Consider the following 21,509-nt stretch of genomic DNA (forward strand, 5'->3'; position numbering starts at 1 on the left):
TCTCTTTAAAGTTTTTCAAAGAGAAATTTTTAATTTTGATGAAGTCCAATTTATCAGTGTTTTATATTTTATGGATCATTCTTCTGGTGTCATATGTAAGAAATCTTACATATTGCACTTATATTTTGCATTTGGGTCTATTATCCATTTTGAGTTAGTTTTGGTGTACAGTGTGAGGTACGATTCTTCCAACTTTGTTTTTCTATAAAGTTCTTCTGGTCATCCAAGATTCTTTGTATTTCCTCATGAATTTTAGAATCAGCTTGACAACTTCTACCCAAAAAGCCTAGTGGGGACTTCCCCAGCAGTCCAACGTTTAAGACTATGCCTTCCAATGCAGGGTGTGTGGGTTCAATACCTGGTCGGGGAGCTAAGATCCCACATGCCTCGGGGTGCAGCCAAAAATTAAAAACAAAAACAAAAAAGCCTAGTGGGCTTTTGTGTGGGATTGCATTGAATCTACAGATCAGTTTAAGAGAATTAACATCTTGACAATATTGAGTATTCCAATCCATGAACATGGTATATCTTCTCATTTATTTAGAGCTTCTTTTATTTCTTTCATTGGTGTTTTGTAGTTTTTGGTTTACAGATCTCACACATCTTTTGTCAGATTTATCTCTGATTTTTTAATGCTATTGTAAATGGTATTTTAAGTTCAATTTATCTTTGTTAAATGCTAATATATAGAAATAAAATAGATTTTTATATATTGATCTGAACTTTGCTAAACTCACTTATTAGTTCTAGTAACTTTTTAATAGAAGCCTTAGGATTTTCTACATATACAATCACGTTATCTGCAAATAAAAAGAGTATTACTGCTTTCTTCCAGTCTGAATGTCTTTTACTTCATTTTCATACCTAACTGTGCTGGCTAGAGCCCTAGTTCAATACCGAATAGGAGGAGTGAGAGCAGATAACCTTGTTCCTCTTGACCTTAAGGGGAAACATTCAGTCTTTCACATTAAGAATAATGTTGACTGTAGGGTTTTGTAGCTGTCCTTATCAGTATAAGAAAGCTTCCTTCGATTACTAGTTTGCTGAGAGTTTTTAACAGGAATGGATGTTGGATTTGTCCAACTTTTTTTCTACATCTATGAAGAATATTTTTATTAGTCTATTAATATGACGGATTATACTGATTGACTTTCAAGTGTTAAATCAACCTTGTGTCCTTGAAATAAATCTCACTGGCTCATGATGTATTATTATTTTTACATCCTGTGGAATTATTTAATAGATACAGAGTTGCTGAGGTTATTTTTTTCTTTGACTGAATGTTATAGCTTGCATCTCTCAAGGAATTGCCCATTTCATCAAATCTGTTGAATTTATCAGCATAAAATTGTTCATCCTTTCAATATAGAGTATGAAGTGATGTCACCTCTTTCATTCCTGATGTTGGTGCTTTGTGTCTTCTCTCTTTCCTTTTACTGACCAGTCAGTATGGAAGTGTGTCAATTTTATTGATAATCTCAAAGAACCAGTTCTTAGTTTCATAGATTTCTCTATTTTTTTCCTTTTCTTTTTTCCATTGACTTCTACTCTAATCTTTTACTTACATTAATTTTCTTTTCTTTTTCTAGTATCTTAAGGAGGAAGACGAGCTCACTGATTTGAGACCTTTCTTATTCTCTAGTATAGGCATATCTTGGAGATATTGCAGGTTCCGGTCCAGACTACTGCAATAAAGTGAATATCAAGATAAAACGACTCGCTTAAATTTTTGGTTTCCCAGTACATATAAAACTTATGTTTACACTATACTGTAGTCTATGAAGTGTGCAATAGCATTCTGTCTAAAAAAATTTATATAACTTAATTTTAAAATGTTTTATTGCTAAAAAAAAGTTAACCATCATCTAGTAGTAGCACCAAAGATTACTGATCGCTGATCACCATAACAGGTGTAATAACAATGAAAAAGTTTGAAATATCAAAAGAATTACCAAAATGTTACAGAGAGATACGAAGTGAACAAATGCTGTTGGAAAAAATGGTGCCAATAGACTTGCTCGACTCAGGGTTGCCACAAACCTTCAATTTGTAAAAGACACAGTATCTGCAAAGTGCAATAAAGCAAAGCACGAGACGACGAGATATGCCCGCGTCGGCATATAAATTGCCAAGTCTTGCTCTAGCTGTGTCCCAAAAACTCTATGCTGTATTTTCATATTCATTAATTTTGAGATATTTGCAAATACACCTTTTGATTTCTTTTTGACCCATGGGTTTGGAAGTACGTTATTTCATTTCCAGATATTTGAGGATTTTGCAGAGATTATTCTGCATTTGATTATTAATTTAGATCCATTGTTGTTAGAGAACATATACTGTATGTATCAAATCCTTTTACACTTATTTAGACTCATTTTAAGGACCAGAATATGGCCCAAGTTAAAAATTGTTATGTGTGTACTTAAATATGTGTTCTATTGCTCAGAAGAATATTCTATAAATATTGGTGAAGTCAAGTCTGCTGATGGTATGATTACTGATTTTCCATCTACTTGCTTCTTAATTATCGACAGAGCTGTGTTGAGGTTCCTGAGATCTGTCTGTTACTCCTTGCAGTTCTATCATTTTTTGTTTCACGCATTTTGAAGGCTTATATTCAAATTAGTATGTCCTCTTGATTAATCAACCACTTTATCATTATGAAAAGAGCCTCCTTATCCCCAGATTCTTTGCCTTGAATTCTACTTTTCTGACACTAACAGCCACTCCAGCTCTCTGTTCTGATGGGTTAGCATTATGGGATAAGATATGGGATATCTTCCTCCATCCTTTTGCTTTTAACCTCCTATGTCTTTTTTAAAAATATTTTTATTGGAGTATAGTTGATCTACAATGTTGTGTTAGTTTCAGGTGTACAGCAAAGTGAATCAGTTATACATAGACATGTATCAAATCTTTTCCCATGTAGGGCATTACAGAGTATTGAGTAGAGTTCCCTGTGCTATAGAACAGGTTCTTTTTTTCTTTTTTTCTAATAATATTCTTTTTTCTTTCTTTTTCTTTTTTTTTTTAAACCCCACGTTTGTTTATTTATTTATTTTTGGCTGTGTTTGGTCTTCGTTTCTGTGCGAGGGATTTCTCTAGTTGTGGCAAGCGGGGGCCACTCTTCATCGCGGTGCGCGGGCCTCTCACTATCTCGGACTCTCTTGTTGCGGAGCACAGGCTCCAGACGCGCAGGCTCAGTAGTTGTGGCTCGCGGGGGCCTAGGGCATATGGGATCTTCCCAGACCAGGGCTCGAACCCGTGTCCCCTGAATTAGCAGGCAGATTCTCAACCACTGTGCCACCAGGGAAGCCCAGAGCAGGTTCTTATTAGTGATTAGTTACCTGTTTTATATATAGTAGTGTGTATATGTCAGTCCCAATCTCCCAGTTTACCCCTCCCCCCTCCTATGTCTTTATATTTAGTTTCCTTCAGGATTTCCATAGCATCAGAGTTTCATCCTCCATATATTAACTGCAAAGGGAAAAATAATAGCTTTACAGTGAAGAAACCCAGCAGAAACTACCTTACATGTGTGACCAAGGTTAATATCATCAGTAATAAGACAGACTGACATCATGTAGCCCTTGACACCACGGACTGAGAAAGACACGGCATCACTGCCATGGTATTCTTGCCAAAAACGCACAATCTCTTTCCAATCATGGGAACACGTCAGACGTACCCACATTGAGGCACTTTTTACAGAGGGACTGAAGCACGCTTCCAAAGTGGAGAGATCATAAAAGACAAGAAATGGCAACTGAATGGGATGTGGGATCCTGGAATATCCCCGGGCACAGTGCGGAAACGGGGCGCACGATAAGGCTGGCAGTGCAGGTGATGGCTTGGTAACCCACATCCACAGGGTGACGGGAACTGTGAGCTCCCATCTGTCCTCTGTTTCTGCCCCATTTGTCCCTCTGCTCTGTTTCCTTTTCCTCTTTTCCTGCCTTCTTCCGGACTGAGTCCTTTTTGAGCCCATTTTCTCCCTCTAGTTGACTCCTAGCTGGGACTCTTCACTGCTATGTCAGTGGCCACTTTAGGGGGTGGTGTCAGCTGTCACTTCTCATCACAGACCGCGTCGGGTCACATCAGACCACCTGCCGCGTAGGGTGGGAGCCCTGCAGGGTGTGCCCGTCCCCGGCCGTGCAGTGGACATCCACGTGGGTAGGAGCCCCTCCAATCTTACCATCAACAGTCTTTTAAAGCGATATAAATAAGATGAGCCGTGCAGCTGCCGCTATGTTATTGTAGAGTATATTGAAGAGGGGAGCCCCAAATTATGGAATATTTTTAATATTTAAGTTAAACACATGAATGTGGTCACCACCCAAAAGTACAGTGTGGATGCAGGTGCGCCCAGACATTATGCAGTGAGGGACCAGACACTCAGAGTTCACGCTGTGGCTTCTATTTATGGACAGTTCAAGATCAGGTGGTGGAGGCAGGGACGGGGAGGAGGTGCGAGGGGGCTTCTGGGGCTGCACGTTCTGCGTCTTGATCTGGGTGCTGGTCGTCAACATAAGTAAAAAACCCACCAAGCTGCTCACACTTCCGATGTGGGCGGGCGACTGAGGGCGTGTAACTCCTCAATAGAAGGAAACAATGGTGTGCTGGCCACGCGTGCGTTCACAGGTGGTTACGCGTGTAGGAGATGAATAGAATGACGGATGGGTCCGTTCAGGGTGCAGTGTTGCCCTCCTGCGCCTCACTGGTCCGTGGCCTCACTAGATGATGACGTCGGAGTCTCCACAGAAGGTGCTGGCAGCCGGCCGGGTCCAGGCCGCAGGGCCACGCAAGAGCCTGGCTCACTGTCTACTCCAGACCACGAGCCTGCTCTCAGAAATACCAGAAACCTTCTAATGCCATCCTGGCCACGTGGTCTGCCCACTGCAGCTGCCCTTATAGATGTGCCTGGGCTCCACGCTGATTGCATCACCCATTTATCCACCTAGAATCCAGGCCTTCTGACTCCAGGGAGAAAGCACGATGCTCCAGCTGGTTAATTGCTTCCCATCAGGCAGGCTGTTTTGGTAGCAAGGTCTGCATGCACCTCCCTGGGGAGGGGGTGGGAGGGAGCAGAGCCTGCTGCAGCCACTATGGTGGGGATGAATAAAACATCCTGGCAAGGCCGAAACCTTGCCTGCCCACAAAGACACCTCAGAGAAGCCTGGGACCGGCCCCTCCTTGCGGCGTGGCCGGCCGTCTAGCTGTGTGCTCACCGCCCTGCTCCCCCACCTGCCCGTCCACAGTCAGCAGCGTGGCCCTCAGCCACCCCGCCTCCTGCCCTCATGCAGCCGTGGGGACCCTCAGACAGAATCCCAGGCCGGCCAGGCTCTGCTGACTGCAGCCAGCTCATGGGTAGGGACTGGACCCAGAGCACCTGACAGAGCCCGCCTGCTGCCCAGCACCACAAAAGCAGGGCCTGAGCTCGCCAAAGAGCCTCGATGGATGGATTGCCTTGGGCAACGTTACCCTCAGCAGCTTGGGACAGACTCGGCCTCCTCCTACACTCCCTGAATCCCTGGATCTCCCGGAATTCCTGGATCGAAAAGCCCTGACGTTGGTTCCCCTCGAGGGCTTCCCGAGCACTGGGCCTGAGCAGCTAGGGCCCAGCCCCCTGCGCCCTTCCCGAAGCCCCTCGGAACCAAAGGGCCTCAGGCTCTGGGCCGGCGCCAGGATTCAGTGTGGGAGCAGAGGGCGGCCCATTTCCCAGGGAAGTGGAGGCCACCTGCACCTTATCTAGTAGTTCTGGGTTTTCCAGGGCAGTCTCCCTCGCGCCCCACCCCAGCACACAGCCCCCCTCCCAGGTCTCTCACTCTTCCTCTTCTCTAAGTTTTGTCCACTTTGTTGCCCTTTTTCAGGAGCTGAGTTCTGAATATATTCACCACATGCCAGTTCTTACTTTTTCCCGCTCATTAAATGCTGACTTGGTCCTTGCCTGAGCCCCTGGGTTGATGCTGTAGCTATTTTTTGAGCTTCTTGAGTCATAACCTCAGATAATTTACTTTCACTCTTTTTTTTTTTTTTTTTTCAGTACGGGGGCCTCTCACTGTTGTGGCCTCTCCTGTTGCGGAGCACAGGCTCCGGACGCGCAGGCTCAGCGGCCATGGCTCACGGGTCCAGCCGCTCCGCGGCATGTGGGATCCTCCCAGACGGGGGCATGAACCCGCGTCCCCTGCATCGGCAGGCGGACTCTCAACCACTGCGCCACCGGGGAAGCCCTACTTTCACTCTTTTCATTTTCAGATAAGTGCATTTAGGGTCCTAGCTGTTCCTTCCCGAGACTTTCAGCCCCAGCCCTGGGCTGGGACCTGGGACTCTCACTGTCTGGCTCTGGCCGCTCCCCAGGAGGGTGCAGATCTCGGGCGGGAGGTGGAGGGCGTGGAGGCACATGCAACACCCAGCCCGCAGGCCTCACTTGCCCCAAATCCCGAGCAGCAGGGGTGGCCCTGGACCTACTGCCGACCACAGGCTCGGGGACAGCAACCGCTCTCCCCACAGAGACACTGCCGCTCCCCATCGGTCCTCCTGCCCTGAAACTAGAGGCTCCAGAGTGAGGGCGGAAGCACCCCACCAGGGAGGGCAGAGGGTGGGGCGCCGCAGTGGCCTGTGCTCGACACCGCCTCAGCTCCCTTCCAGTGGTCAGGGGACTGGTCACTCACGTCCCGTGAAGGCACCTGGAACCACGTGGAACCACTGATGTATCTTCTGTCCTCTTCTGGGGCACAGCTGCATTCGAACATTACGCTCCGGAAGCTGTGAGCCAAGCATGGCCTCAGTGATGGAGCTCCCTTGGAGACTTGCTGAGATCCACACACTTGGCGTGATGCACGCCCACTTCTGTGGATGTTCCTGTCTGAGAACCATGTGTCTCTTCCGGGCCATGTTGTTGTGGTGGGTACAGAATCACACACACGCCATCGACTGTGCGTACATATATGCACACATTACACATCATTTACTCTACCAATATACATATATATTACACATATTGTACCTAAAGAAACATATTGCACATGAGTTACACATAAACACATGTATGTGTAAGTTATGCATAATATATATGTATAATATATAATATGTGTTTATAGAGAAATACACACACGCATAATATGTAGCTAAACATGCACACACACACCACACAGAATGACCTCAATCCTGTTGACTGCGTTATTCAAATTCCGCCCTATTTTTCTTTTGCTCCTTGATTCCTTGATTTCTGAGAGAAAAGTCTCAAACATTACTGTGAATTTGCCCTTTTCTCCATGAATTTCTATCAATTTTGCATTATATATTTAAAAAGGTATTGTTCTAGGTGGATAGCAGTTCACAAAAGTGCTACCTTCTTAAAGGACTTATACCTTTTCCCACTCAAATATTCCCCTTTGTCCTTAAAAGGACAAACTCGAGCCTTGGGTTCTGTCCTCTGCTGGACCTGTCTCCCCAGTTTTCCTTTTGAGAGCGTTTGCTAGGATGAATCCCTTGTGTTGTCATCTAGTACATGTCTCTTTGGGGTGATAGAGAAAAACATATAGAAAAGAAGAGAAATTTTTTGTTAATTTATTTTTTATCCCAATATGACTCACAATTTGTGTGTGCCATAATTGCTACCTGCCATTTTATTTCATGTGAACCATCTTCTATTGATATTTTTTCTTTCCTTGATTTGGTCGTTCCTTTTGTTTCCTCTGGTGGTTTGACATTATTCCTCTCTTTCTATCCTCTGGAGGTCACCCTGGGCCTGTGATAGATACACTTACAGGTCCCACCCCCTGCGTTTCTCTCCCAGCGCTATGCCCGGTCAGCATCTATTTCTTCCTCATGAGCAGGAGGAGACCTGCGCTGCACTTGGATTCTCTGCGTTTGTTCTTCTGCCGGCTCCCAGGGAGACCAGCTGGGGTTTCAACAAGAAGCTATCATTAAATTTTCTTTTTATATTATGCCTCAACAATGGCAGGACTTGGCCCTACATTTACTGGTTCCTTTGCTTCCACAGAGCTCAGTCTGTGCATGCGCACGTGTGTGTGTGTGTGTGTGTGTGTGTGTGTGTTGGACTAAATGTTTGTGTCCCTCCCCAAAATTCCTACGTTGAAGCCATAATCCCCAGTGTGACTGTATTTGGAGGGAGGACCTCTAAGGAAGTAGGGTTAAATGAGGTCATAAGGGTGGGGCCCTGACTTGATAGAATTAGTGCCCCTATAAGAGAAGAACCAGAGCTCCCCACCTGTCTCCTGCACACTCCAAGGAAAGGTCACCTGAGGACAGAGTTCAAGGTGGCTGTGGCCAAGCAGGGGAGAGCCCTCACCAGGAACCACCCTGCCCACACCTTGACCCCCCACTCCCAGCCTCCAGAACTGTGAGAAAGTGAATGTTCCATCTGTGGTGCCTTGTTCTGCAGCCCAAGCTGACTAAGACAGTGTGTTTTGCTTTTCTGTAATTCATCTTTGTGAAATTCTTTCAGAAAGGGTGCATGAGGAACATACTTTCTGGGTCCTTATGCTTCTAAAAGGTTTTTGGTGCTGCCACGTGAACACTAGTTTGGCTGGATATGAGATTCTAGATAAAAAACCAAGGCCCCCACAGTGGCTGAGCGCCTGCAGGGTAGGGGGCCAGGGGGGAGGCGCAAGGGGCTGAGTCCCAAGCTGGGGGCCAGAGCCAGGGTCTAGGAAATGAGGAAGAGTTTGTGTGTGTGTGTGTGTGTGTGTGTGTGTGTGTGTGTGTGTGTGTTGGGGGGGTGTTGATTGGAGGAGAAATCATGAGTTTGGACTGGAGGGGCTGCAGGCTGTCCGCAGGAGACCCCCTCAGGCCCCAGGAAGCTTGGTTGTGGGCTGGATGAGGTGACCCAGACACAGCCCCTTGACCACTGCTTGTGTCTATAACTTTATTTGAGGAAAGCACAGAAGAGGCGGGTGAGGCTGGTGTAGGAAAGCGGATTTAATGTGGGTTTTTCACAACATTCCATGGCTCCTGATGGCCTATGAGTCGCTGATGCTGAACTGGGTAGCCCCTCAGTCCACACCTACCGCCCGCTCCTCCCGGGCTCTCAGGGTGACGGTTGGGGGCACCATGTGCAGGAGAGCCCCCGCCCACACGGGGCGTCTGCGTCCTCCCCGCCTGGGTCCCGGGGCAGCACACGGGTAGAGACCTGTGCATTTCGGGAGGAGGCCGGAGCTTGCCTGCGCCTTCTGCCCTGCTAAGGGGCTCAGCCCTGACAGCCAAGGGAAATGGGTCCCATGGTGCCCCGCCCCAGGCCAGGCAAGGGGCTGAGTTAGGTCACGGTGGAGGCCCTCTCGGGGGTGTGGGCCTGAGGAGGAGGCCATAGGGGAACCCCAACTCTCCAGGAAGTGCCAGCCTTGGGTGGAGACGCCTCTGATGGTGGACATGCTTCTCACAGGATGTGGCCAGGAGGGTGTCCACTGGCCGCCAGCAGGCTCGGGAGAAGCAGTGTTGGCTGATGGAGTCCCCGTGGCCACCTCAACCCTGAGGCCCTGCCTCGTGGCCGGAGCCCACCTGCTTCCTGCTCAGCTCTCCTCCCAGGGCACCCCGAAGCCTCCCAGTTCAACAGCTGGGCAAGAGGGGCTGCTGATCTGGGCGGGCCGTGGATGGAGCAGCTCTGCCGGCCCCTGCAGAGCTGCCTGGGCTGCGTCCCCAGGTTAGTAGTAGGCCCCGAACAAGGCGGCCACCTTCTGGAGGATGGCCTTGTGGTTGGCGTACAGCGGGATGCGCTCGTCCACCACCTGCCACCGGATGGACACCCCCGCATCGCAGGAGTATAGGTGCTGCAAGGACAGGGGTAAGATCCTGACTCCCTCCTGAGCCGGCCCTGCCCCCACCCAGACACCCCGAGACTACAGACGTCAGGGGGTGACGGGGACCCCACGACCTGGCTCCTGGCCCTGCCACAGGCCTGGCCAATGGCCGCTTGCTTTATCCTTCTGCACAGGCACGAATCAGAAAATGCCCACAAAGCCTTAAAAACCCTTGAAGGAGGAGAGAGAAGAGGTGCAGCCTTGTTCTGGGGTTTTCTGTCTGCAGACACAGCCCGGGTTTTGTTCCCTGGGACTTCCTGGTCCCAGTTCTGGATTAAGGATACGTAGGACTGATCTAAGTACAGGGGACGGCAACCCCACATAAGTGCTGGAACCAGCTTCCCCTGGGTGCGAGCCTGGAGGCCCCCAGGGTTCCTAGCCAGCCCCGACTGCGCCCCAGCCTCCTTCTGCTGCCCTCTGGCCTCTCCCGGATGCCCCCTTGGTACCCTCTGGGCACAACTCTGACCCACGCAGCTCCCACTCTCTGGTCCTGGCCAGCTCTGGCCCCAGGCCCTGGAACCCCTCAGACCCCTCCCTATAGACCCCGAGGCTCTCTGGAGCACTGGTGCCCCCGGTCCCCCCATTCCTCAGAGCCTGAGACCCAGGCCACATACAGAGTTCAGCCTCTTCAGCTCCACGTCGCTCTGGTCTGGAAAGTGGACGCTCACGGCCACCGTCTCGATCCAGGCGTTGTCCGTGTTCCTTGGGTCATCCACGTACCCTTTGTACACCTGGGAGGCAGCACAGGTGTGAGCTGTTTCGCCTGATGGACCCCTGAGCCCCCCGGCTTTCTCCCAGAGGAAGGGGCCCCATGCTTTCTCTGCAACCAGTCCGGGTCTGGGATGCTCAACACAGCTGTCCACTGCACCCAAGCCCCTCCTGGCTCTCCCCCACCCCGTCCACCTGCCCCCAACACCACCTTCAGCTTGACTGACACATCGTGGGGACCCACAGCCTCACTCATCTCCCTTCTGGCCTCTGGCCTGCTACCCAGACCTGCCTCGACTGTCCTTGGGAGGATTAAAAAGGGCCAGTGGACCTCAAAACATTACGCAAAGTGAAAGAAGCCAGACACCAGAGGCCGCACGCTGTGTGATTCCACCTATAATAACCGTCCAGAGCAGGCAAATCCACAGAGACCGAAAGCAGCCTCGTGGGTGCCTGGGGCTGGGGGAGGGAAGGGAGTGGCTGCCAATGGGTATGGGCTTCCTTTCGGGGTGATGGGATGTTCTGGAACCAGACAGAGGTGGTGGCCACCCACGCCGTCTGCGTACTAAATACCACTGAACTGCTCACTTCAAAGCGGTTCTTTTTATGCTGTTTGGATTTTACCTCAACAAATAAAGAAGTTTATTTTTACAAAGCAGAGAAAAGAGAGATGGCAGTGCTCCCTGTGGGGCTGCAGGGGATAAGCCGTGTGAAACTGCTTGGTTTGCAGGGCAAAACTGTAGACATCAGCCATTGCCTATTTCATCCTGAGACGCTGCAGAGACAGAACCAGCAACGACTCGGACGCCCACCTGGAGGACTGTTTAAAGAGATCACGGCACAAAATATTATGTGGTCCTGAAAAAGAGCGAGGTGGATTCGGAAACGTGGACCTAAAAATATGGCCTTTGCAAATTCACTGAAAAGCGAGTTACGTCTTTGTGCCCAGCTGTGCTCAGGGCAAGAGGGAGTGTGGGCCGGACACCAGGCGTGCCCCGGCCCCAGGGCGGCAGAGGCCGTGGCCCCCGACTTGATCTCGGGAGGAGCAAACCCAGACAGAGAGAGAAGGCGAGGGGCCCAGAGCCGTGGCCACATGGGTCTCTCCAGGAGGCTCCCCAGCTCCACGCGGCCCGCCCTGCAGCTGTCACGACCCGCAACTTGGGGCCCCAGAGGCACAGGTGCGAGCAGAGCAGAAAGATGACCTCACCTCCATGCCCTGCGTCAGCAGGCTCTCGAAGGAAGGCCAGAACTCTCTCCGGAGGACCTGCTTCAGCTTCCGGGGCAGCATCTCTCCTGGTTCCCGGGAGCCCTGAGCAGAGAGGGAGGAAGGGGCGGGTCAGCACGGCTGTCTGGGGACCTGCTTCCTCTGGCCACCTGCCCAGCGTGGGCAGCGGGCCAGCCCCCTGGAGCCACAGGCGGACGAGTGTCTGAGAGCAGCTGCCTCGGGGCTGGAGTGACATTGCCCAGAGCCCAGAGTCCACGTCAGCCCGCGGGGCAGGAGGGTGGCCCAGCCTTGAGGCGCGCAGGGCATTGTGGGGAGGCAGCCCCCTGACCTCCACCACCCTGAGCACCAGCCGGGCTGTGTCCTGTCTGTGTGCATCCCTGTCCCCGTGTCCAGCCTCTGCTCTCGCACACCAGGCTCCCGGCCACTCCCGACACCCCAGACACGGGCCTGCACCTGCACTCCCCTCTCCATCCATCTAGGGGACTCTCTCAGTCCACATCACGTCCATCCACGTAGGCCCTGGAGACGCCCTAGCCCCTCGCTGGGGGGGGCTGGCTCTCAGGGACACAGGGACACAGCTCAGAAGATGCCCGTCGGCAGGAGAGACCGAAGTGCCAGAGAGGGAGGCTGAATGGTGCCAGAGAACCCACGGGAGGAGAGGGCCGGACCTGGGCTCAGAGCCGCGCTCCCTCAGCTAGAGGGCACAGGGGTTATGGCTGCAGGAACGAGAGCCACCCTGGAATCCTGGTTGGGGTCTGAAGACCCTCAGTGGCACCACTGCCCCCCACACACCCATTAACTTGCTGTCACAGCAGAGCAGCTGCTGGGCCACCGGGTGGGTGGTGGGGAAACCCGACGGCCTCTTGCTGAGCTGCGCGAATCACGGACTCCCGGGTACAGGCTCAGAGGAGGGGACCCCGGACAGAGCTGCACCCAGAGACCAGACGGGGGCCTGGTGGGCGACACGGTCCTCCTGCCAGGGTCAGCCTACTCCAACCCCAGAGCAGTGACAGGGTCGTGGGGGGCAGAGGGCAGATTGACGGCTCAGAATCTGAGCGGTTGGGCCTGCTTGGCTAGGACAGGCCCAGGGCCTTCCACACCCCAATTCTGTCACCACAAGGCCTCTGGGGTGCACACCGGCCTTCGGTCCTGCAAGGAGCTGCCGCCCTTGAGCTGAGGTCCTGTGCACTCCCGTCCCCAGCCCCAGGCTCAGCTCGGGGCCCAGGGCTAGGGGCAGGTGCGCGCCTGAGACACCCACCTGGGAGCCGTGTCTGACCCCAACCCCTGAGGTCTGCAGGGAGACCCAGTCTAGCCTCCGAGGCAGCCCCAGCCCTGGGCCTGGTGCCCCCCAGGATGCAGTACGTGCTCAATTAGTGCTTACACTCCGAAGAGCCCCTGAACCCGTTTTCACAACCGCAAAACAAGGTACTAGGAGGGAGAATTCCCTCTAAAAGGCAAGGACCGGCCTCTGTCGTTCAGAACCAAGGATAGAGTCTGAGCTGTGCAGGGCAGCGACCACAGGCGGGTGGTGCTCCTTTGCCGGGTGGAGTGCACAAAGGCGCGCAGGGCCCCGGGACGGCGGGCGCGGGCTCACCCCGGGCAGAACCCAGTGCTCTGAGATGGAACGCTTCACCACCAGCACCTCCAGCACCTTCTTTATGCCCTTCCTGCAGATGGCACCGTCCTGGCTCCGCCTCCAGCTGCAGGAGGGATGGTCTGATGTCAGCCCCTCCCCCGCTGCAGAGGAGGCCAAGGCACCCCCCCACTCCTGAGCACCTGCTCCAGGGGCACAGAGATAGTAACCACCGCTCCCATGACTGCTGGTCTGACTAGAATGGGTAGGTCTTTTGGGAGAGTACTTTTCTATCAAAAGCCTTAACGAGGCACGTGCCCTGGACCCAGCCCTTCCACCTCTGGGACTCTTTGGAAATGACGGGTAGATGGATATGGATTTTCATTTTGTCTGCGTAGTGAGCCCTGGCCCTGGCTTTGTCCCTCCCCCAAGGGGCCTCTGAGGGAGGGGGACCCACAGGGAAATGAGGGTAGCCTGGGGGCAGGAAGGGCCTGGGCTTTCCTAGGGGCACAGATGCTCCTGCCCTGTGTTTTGGGGCGCGCCCGCGCTTAGCCAGGCCGCTACGGGGCAGGGCGCGTGGCGCACGCTGTGTGCTCATCCGGGGCTACTCACCGGGTGACCACGGGCTGCAGGGTGTGGTTGGGGCCAAAGCAGCTGAGGTCCCCGCGCCCGCGCAGCCCTGTGCGGCCCATGGGGTTCCTGGGCGGACAGGGGTCTGCTCAGCCTGCCGCCTGCAGCTGGAGAGCCAGGCCGGGGCAGCAGGCGGGGCCTCTGATGGGGCACGTGCCGGTTCCGCCCACACCTGCCCCGGCCCAGGATGGACGGGAGCAGGGAAGAGGCCACCGTATGGAGCCCTGGAGAGGACCCCCGACACCCACGGGCCCCTTGACCGGTCTGGCCGACTCTGCATCACCCACTGGGGCTGTCCACCCCGAATCCTGTCCTTGGGGGACTCCAAGGCTTCAGGTCACCTTGGCATGAGTTGGAAAGGAAAGGGGTCTCCTTGGGAGCAGAAGCACAGCCCCGCCGCAGACCCCCCCCCAGAGAGTGCCTGACCGACCATCGTGCTGTGTCCGAGGGCCTCGGCCGGCCTGTGACCTGGCACCCGACGGTCCCCCCTGGCCCGCCATGACACTCCGTCCTGCTCTCGTCCTGAACACCACGTCCCCCTAGTCCCCTCCCCTGTCTAGGGCTGGAGACGCTCCTGGTCACGTCTGTTCTCCTGCCCCACCCGTCTCCTACCACCTCCTCCCACAGCCTCTACTCCCTGTTCCAGAACCTTCCCCAGAGGCCCACCACACACCTCCTCCCCCAGGTGCCCTCAACGACCACCTGCTCCATGGAGCCCACACGTCCCGGCCATCTGTGGTCCCTCCACAGAAGCTGACTGCCCCTTCCTCGGCCTCCGCCCTGTGGTGCTGCTTCCCCAGCAAACCCCATCAGAGGAGGCCCTCTGACCTCCAAACCCCAGGCTGGCACACAGTAGGCGTCCACTAAGTGCTTGCTGGGCCTGACGCCATGGGTCACCTGACATCTTTATGTTGATTCTTCACCTGTACAGTGGGGCTCAGTGCCCATCCCTACAGAGAACAGACCTGGAAACATCTCCGTCCCCTACACGTAACCCCAGGGGCCCTTTAACAGCTCTCACGATCGGTGCGGCTGGCAGCCGGGCGGTCCACGTCTTACCCCATTTCCACACCACAGAAACGGAAGCCATAAAGGTTACATCGGGGGACGAGGGCACAGCGCCCAGGCCAGCGGGACCGGCCCACGGCCCCCGCCTCCCCACGAAGGAAACGCCTTATGTGGGTGTTTCTTTTCTTCCGTATTTTGTTTGTTTTTATCAGAAAAGCACCCACATTGCCGGAGAGGAAACCTGACCCCAGAAGGAAACCCCCAGAGGCCGCAGAGAAGGGCCAGGCTGCACTCACAGAGGGAGCCCATCCTGCACAGCGTAGACCCCGTGGAAGCTGCGCCGGTCCAGGCATCCATCCACCGCGTTGTAGCTGATCCTGGACAGAGGCTCCAGGGCGCTGGGAGCGAGAGGAGAGGTCGCGTGCCCGACAAAGATGGCGGGATGCAGAGCGGCCGCGGTGACCCTTCAGGGGGTCCACCACGAGGACCCCTCCCTGGCCGCAGCCCTCCCAGCATGGCCCAGCCCCCAGGGAGGATGGGCCACCCGTCCAGGCAGGAAGCAGGGCACTCACTCTCCCACAGGGTCCACCAGGTCCTTGTTTTTCCTGTCGGCCGTGTAGAAGGGCGGGCTGTAGATAAGGAACTCCGTCTGCACGACACGGGGGCTCCCCTCAGTCGGTCACCACCCCAGGTCAGCTGGCACCCAGGATGGCTGACCTCAGAGCCCAAGACCCTGGGACGGCCCAAAGGGCCTGGGAGCCCGAGCTCAGCAGACCTGAGCACGCACACACCCGGCCCAGCCCCCAGGATGGGGGTGAGGGGCTAGGCTGGGCTCTAGAGGGGAGAAGGGGTCCCACTGGCAGAGACTGGGGAAGAGTAACAGCCTGGAATGTTCCAAGGAAAACTAGAGAGAAGACCGGGGGGGTACCGACATGCCTCAACCATCTCTCTCTCTCTCCACCTCCAGCCTCCCCGGCACTCAGAAACAGGGCAGGGACCGTTCACTGGGGACAGGGGGTCGGAAAAGCAGGGCAGTCGGCTGTGTGTGGATGGAGGCGCACCAGCATCCTGGCTCAAACCCCAGCTCCATCCCCTCTGGCCACATGCCTCCGTTTTCTCATCTGTTGTCATGTCCCTGTGAGGCCGCAGCGGGCTCATCCAGCCCAGGGGGCTGGACTGCTCGCCCCCAGGACACCGGGCCCCTGCAGCCTGGTGGATGCGGCAGAACAGGCACTCACCTCCCAGGGCACCTTCTCGTTGGGCACTGGGAAACGCTGGACGGGGCAGTTGGGGTAGAGGAGGTGCCTGGCATCCACGTGGTAGGCGTCGCCCGGGTCCTCCACCTTCAGCCCGCCGTCCAGCTCAGGGTCCCGCCCCACCGAGGCCTTCTGGGGTGCTGGGAATGGGAACAGCCCCACGGAGCTGTGGGCAAAGCTGGGCCCGGACTTGGGTTCCAGGCGCGCAGGACAGGGCCATCCTCTATGGTCCTTTCCCCCAAACTTCTGGGCTGCCTCTACCTCCCCCAGCCCGGATTGAATGCCAGCTCCCAGCACTGTGGCCCAGGAGGACAGAGACCTGGGGTCAGGCAACCACCACCCTGGACAGCTCCCAGCAGAGCTCTCAGTACTTAGCTGGACGCACAGGCCCTTACAGAAGCTTGTCCAGCTGAGGAGAGCTCACTGCTCCTTCCGGGCCAGCAACACCCCAGGAGGGTTACTCATGCCCATTTCTTGGCCGACTGCAAATGTAGGAACAAAGCCTTGCTTTCTGTCACCCAGTCAACGTGACTGGGCCTCGGGCATCTGCTGGAGCTGCCCCCACTTTGTAGCTTGATGCACAGGAGGATGGGGCTGTGGGCCAGGCGACCTCTGGAAGTCCCCAGCCTGGTCAAGCAGGGGACTTGGCCACACTCTGCACATGTATCTGTGGGGTGGACCATGCTCCCCGAGGCACTGGGCCTGCTGCATCTCCTCCCCACAGACCGCCGGACGCAAAAGAGCACAGGTGGTAGAGACCAGCAGCTGGTACAGCCACCCACTCACCCAGGGTGGGGACGCCCTCCTCCGAGCCAAAGCCGCTGTCCCTCAGGGCTTTCATGATCCAGTGCAGCGCTCTGGCCGTCTGGGCCACCTGGAAGGCACGTCCCAAACAAGATTTGGTCAACACCTGCCCCCCCACACGGAATGCCCAGCTCCCACCCACCCTGTTCCACTGTGTCGCAAGGCACAGGCCCTGGGGCCAGAGCACCCAGAGTGAGGAGGGGAACCCAGGGCAGGCCCACGGGGTTGGGGGGCACAGGGTCAAGGCACAGCAGGAGGGGCACGGAGGGGCGGGGACCTGGCCTCTGCCTGTCCACCCCTCCTTGTCCTGAGGTCCCAAGGCCTCCCTGACCAAAGCCCCTGCATCCACCTCCTTCACTGTGCCTATTGAAGTACATTGTGACAACGAACCTTTATGTCTGTGCCTCCCCCTGACTGGGAATCCTCAAGGATGAGATAATGCCTGCCACCCCGACATTCTCAAGGCCAGCTTTGGACAGGCACGGAGGAGGCACACAGGAAACGTGGGATGGATGGATGGATGGATGGATGGATGGATGGATGGATGGACAGTTAAATGGATAGATGAATGGATGAATGACTGGATGGATGACTGAATGGATTGGATGCATGAATGGATGGATGGACAGATGGATGGACAGATAAATGGATAGATGGATGAATGACTGGAAGGATGGATGGATGGATGAATGAATGGATGGATGGATGGATAGATGGATGGGCAGATGGATCAATGGATGGTTGGATGGATGGGGGGGCAGATGGATGGTTGGATGGATGGATGGATGACTGAATGGATTGGATGCATGAATGGATGGATGAATAGATGGATGGACAGATGGATGGCTGGACAGATAAATGGATAGATGGATGGATGAATGAATGGATGGATGGAAGAATGGATAGACGGACGGACGGATGGATGGATGGGCAGATGGATCAATGGATGGTTGGATGGATGGATGGATGGATGAACTAAAACACATTACTGTCCCTCAGCATCACTCAGGCACCTGAGCCCAGCTGGCCTATGAGGCAATGACTCTTGGATGTGAGGCCACTCAGGGCTGCCCAGCTGATGGGGGGGCTGTCAGTGGACATTGAGGGGGGAGGGGCGGGGGGAGGCTGCTCTCCTGTTGCCCACCGGCCACCGCTCTCTCATCTGGAGCTGCTCTGAGACACCCACATGCTGCTTTCTGATGCTGCCCCTCAGTCCAGTTGTCCACACGGACATCCATACGCATCCTTGCTGGCCCCATGGCCTCCCTCCCTCCCAGCATAGCTGGCAGCCTGAGAAAGCAGCCAAGGGCTGTTAGTAATTTCCACAGCCCCCTCCCAGGTTCCAGGTGCAGAGTCTGGAGACAGCGGCATCTCAGAGGACAGTTCCAAGGAGGCCAGGGGAAGGTCAAGAGTTTGTTCCCTCAGACCAGCCCCTGATGTGGCCGCCACACAGTGCGGTGTGGCAGAGCTCAGGCAGGGGAGCGTTTGGTGGAATTCTCTAGAGGACGGAGAAGGTGCCCCTGCCAGTTGGGAGCAATGGCCCTGATGTCACTGCCCCCTTCTCCTGGGTGGTTTCCCAGTATGTGCACTCTCAAAGCCACCACACCACAGAGCGACCTTCCAGGTCCTTCAGAGCTGTGCCCAGAAACAGAGGTCCCAGCTCGGAACCCACCTGCTCCTCTAGAGAGGCCAGTCTCTGCTCCATGGAGCTCGACTGCTTCAGATGTGCCATTTCCAGCAGGTCCACCATGGTGTCCACCCTGCAAGAGGACACAGCTGAGCCCCGCAGGCCAGCTAGGGGTGGGATGTGAAGGAAGCCTGGTGCCTCTTTGCAGGTGGGTGACCTGTCAGATCCAGCAGCCCAGGCTCCGTTGGCCTTAATTTCATGCATCTTCCTCTTAATTTGAAAGTATTTATACCATACGTTTCCGTATAGAATGAGCACCGCCTAGTGGCCCAAGGGGAAGTTCTCGCAGCCAACGGATGCCCCCGGCTCACAGGGCTGCCCCAACAGCCCCGGGCTTTGCAGGGAGCATGGCTGGGGCGAGAGGCGCAGGTGTGCAGACGCGCACACGCCTGGCTCCTTGCCTCGATTTGCCACGAGTTCCACAGCCGAGTCACAATGGGGAAAGCTACCGCTGGGCACCACTGGGGACTTTGGAAGGAGGAGGATGCAGCACCGTTGTCTGGGGAATAATTGTTTGGTCTCTGTCTTCTTTTGCTACAACATAGGAATTGCACCCAAGGCGGCCTCTGTTTTTATATGAAAAATACTTCCAAACGCTTTTGTCTTTTGCGCGGGGGGTTCCTGAGCTGTCTTCCCCCCCGCCCCCCGCCCGGTGCCGCGTGTGCTGTGTGACAAAGAGCAAACGTTTCAGGAACCCCGAGGGGACCACCCTGGTCCCGTACTTGTCACTGATGTCCTGGATCTTCTGCTCCGGCCTCTGCTTCTGCTGGATCTGCTGGTCCTGCAGGTAGTTCTCCTTCAGGTAGATCTCCCAGGACAGGAGGGCCGCCTCCTCGTTCTTCTCTAGCTTGTTCTCTGTCGGGGGAGGGGAGCCTCTGATCCACTCGGGGCCCCGCAGGGAGGGGCCGGGACCCTGAGGGGCCGGAGGAGCCAGTCCGCACCTGCCCCCAGTGGGCAGGGTGGGAAGTCAGTGGCCTGAGCGGTCTGCACGCCCACCGAGCTTCCAGAACTCTCCAAGGAGCTGCTGCCCCCACCCCACCCCGGCTCCGCCGCAGACGCAGCTCTGGGATGAGGGAGATGGGAGCTTACTGAGCTGCTTGTGTCGCTTGGCGGGGATCTTCAGGATGACCCTCTTGATGAAGAGATGCAGGTGGTTGAGAAGGATGAAGGGGGGCGGCGCAGGGGGCCTGCCCTGGTACTCCTCGATCAGGTCGTGGCGCTGGAACTTCCAGATCTGGTCCGTGCGCTCCTGGACCTGCTGGAACGTGTAGCTGCAGGGGCAGGAAGCACTGGTTACAGGGGAGCACGGGCCACCCAAACACGGTTACGAAAACACCCGTGTCCCTGCCCGGCGTGTCTGCCGTGACGGCCCATGAAGAGCACACACATCACCAAGGGGCGCAACTCCAGATGCAGGGAAAGGCAGCTGAACGGCCAGCCCCAGAATTCTGAGCTTCCTGGGAGCCAAGGGGAGAAGGAAGAAAGAAGACCTAGAGTTTAGGTTCTACAAACCTCGTTAGAGAGTAAAACAGAGCTGCATGTGTTGGGAGAGGGACAGTGTCCTGCACTGGACTCTAAGAGGGGCTCGTCCCTTGGATCTGACAAACAGAAGGGACGGTGTCTTCAACAGGCTGACACATTTATTCTCTGCAACATGTGTGTCTTGTGGATGGACGTCAACTGACCCAAATCCTTGCCAGAGAGAGGCCCTCGGAGGGAGGGAGGGAGGCCAGGCAGGGCCGCGATGCAGCCCCTGCCCGCCGGCCTTCTGACCTCTCTGTCTCTGTCACAGCCCAGCACAGGTCAGGGTCTCTCACTGTTCAAAACACGTGGTAAATCAGAAAGTGGCGACCTCATCACGCTAGCTGATGAAAGGGAAGAGAAACGGTGCCCAAACCAGGAATTAAGGGATTTTCACCAGGGTCACCACGGGTCCCAGGGGCCCTTCTGCAGAGGCCGGGAGGGGCGCTGAGGGGCTGGCGATGCCCTGAGCCATGGAAAGCAAATACAGGTCATCCTGCATCGTCTGATTTTCAATAAGTGTGACACGCACCTCCACATCTAGAGTCGGGCTCAGCCAGGTCACTGCCCTGCACCCCCTCCCTCCAGGGTGGGAGGAGCGAGACGTCCACGTGCCCCAGCCCGCGGCCTCCGGGCACGTGGCCCGTGCACTGGTCCCGCAGCAGCAGTGCCTTGACGGACTCGGCGGTGACCAGAGAGCGTGGCCGCACACGGTCCACCTGGGATGAGCCAGGTCCCGGGTCCCGGGCTCCACCCCGCCCGCGCCCCAGGGGGATGGGGGGAGGGCAAGGGGCGTGCACCCGGCCAGGCTGGCACAGGGCGCTTACTTGAACATGGCGATGAGGAGGTTAAGCAGCAAGATGTTGGTGAAGAGAAGATAGAGGCACAGCAGGGTGACCGTCAGCCACTCGGGGAAGGCGGGCTCCCGCTGGGCTGCGTCGATCTCGGGGCATTTGGGCTTGTAGGGGTCGGTGCCATTGGGGCTGCACTGGTCCAAGTTGAAGTTCACGCCTGCGTCGGGAGTGAGGGGGCAGGTGAACCAGGAAAGCCGAGTGGAAGCACAAGGGTCCTCGGGCGATGACCCCGCAGACCTGGACACCCCCACATCTGGGTGACCTCAGCTGTCAGCTCAGGCGTGAGGGCAGCCCAAAGAGGGGCATCCATCTACACCCAAGCATCCTCGCGGGCAGGAAGTGAGGCTGCCAAGGGAAGCCCAGGAGCCAGACCTGTACTTCAGGTGGGCACGTGCCCCTGTCCGGATCCAGCCATCCCACCAGGG

At 55.4% G+C, this 21,509-nt stretch overlaps 1 protein-coding gene and 1 non-coding gene across 3 annotated transcripts in view; both read right to left on the bottom strand.

Annotated features, from left to right (window-relative positions):
- Positions 1-8,830: 8,830 nt before the first annotated feature.
- Positions 8,831-21,509, bottom strand: part of TRPM2 (transient receptor potential cation channel subfamily M member 2) — a 43,114-nt gene continuing 30,435 nt past the window's right edge. Inside the window, exons 20-32 of one of the 2 annotated variants that reach the window (XM_089910114.1) lie at positions 21,058-21,241; positions 19,799-19,980; positions 19,432-19,564; positions 18,695-18,782; positions 17,005-17,092; positions 16,201-16,358; positions 15,535-15,611; positions 15,259-15,360; positions 13,937-14,023; positions 13,346-13,451; positions 11,734-11,835; positions 10,433-10,549; positions 8,831-9,788 (exon numbers count right to left, since the gene is read on the bottom strand). In XM_089910114.1, coding sequence (XP_089766240.1) covers positions 9,663-9,788; positions 10,433-10,549; positions 11,734-11,835; positions 13,346-13,451; positions 13,937-14,023; positions 15,259-15,360; positions 15,535-15,611; positions 16,201-16,358; positions 17,005-17,092; positions 18,695-18,782; positions 19,432-19,564; positions 19,799-19,980; positions 21,058-21,241 — 1,550 coding nt within the window. In that variant the 3' untranslated portion in view covers positions 8,831-9,662. The remainder of the gene's footprint in view (positions 9,789-10,432; positions 10,550-11,733; positions 11,836-13,345; positions 13,452-13,936; positions 14,024-15,258; positions 15,361-15,534; positions 15,612-16,200; positions 16,359-17,004; positions 17,093-18,694; positions 18,783-19,431; positions 19,565-19,798; positions 19,981-21,057; positions 21,242-21,509) is intronic. The other variant, XM_089910113.1, reaches the window with a different exon arrangement.
- LOC115802369 (Z6 small nucleolar RNA) lies at positions 11,792-11,868 on the bottom strand. Its single transcript, XR_004022839.1, has one exon. It is a non-coding gene; the product is annotated as a Z6 small nucleolar RNA (small nucleolar RNA).

The sequence above is a fragment of the Delphinapterus leucas genome, chromosome 4, assembly GCF_059928025.1.
Source record: "Delphinapterus leucas isolate spDelLeu-1000000601 "Yukka" chromosome 4, BTC_Dleu_Yukka2, whole genome shotgun sequence".
Lineage (NCBI taxonomy): Eukaryota > Metazoa > Chordata > Mammalia > Artiodactyla > Monodontidae > Delphinapterus > Delphinapterus leucas.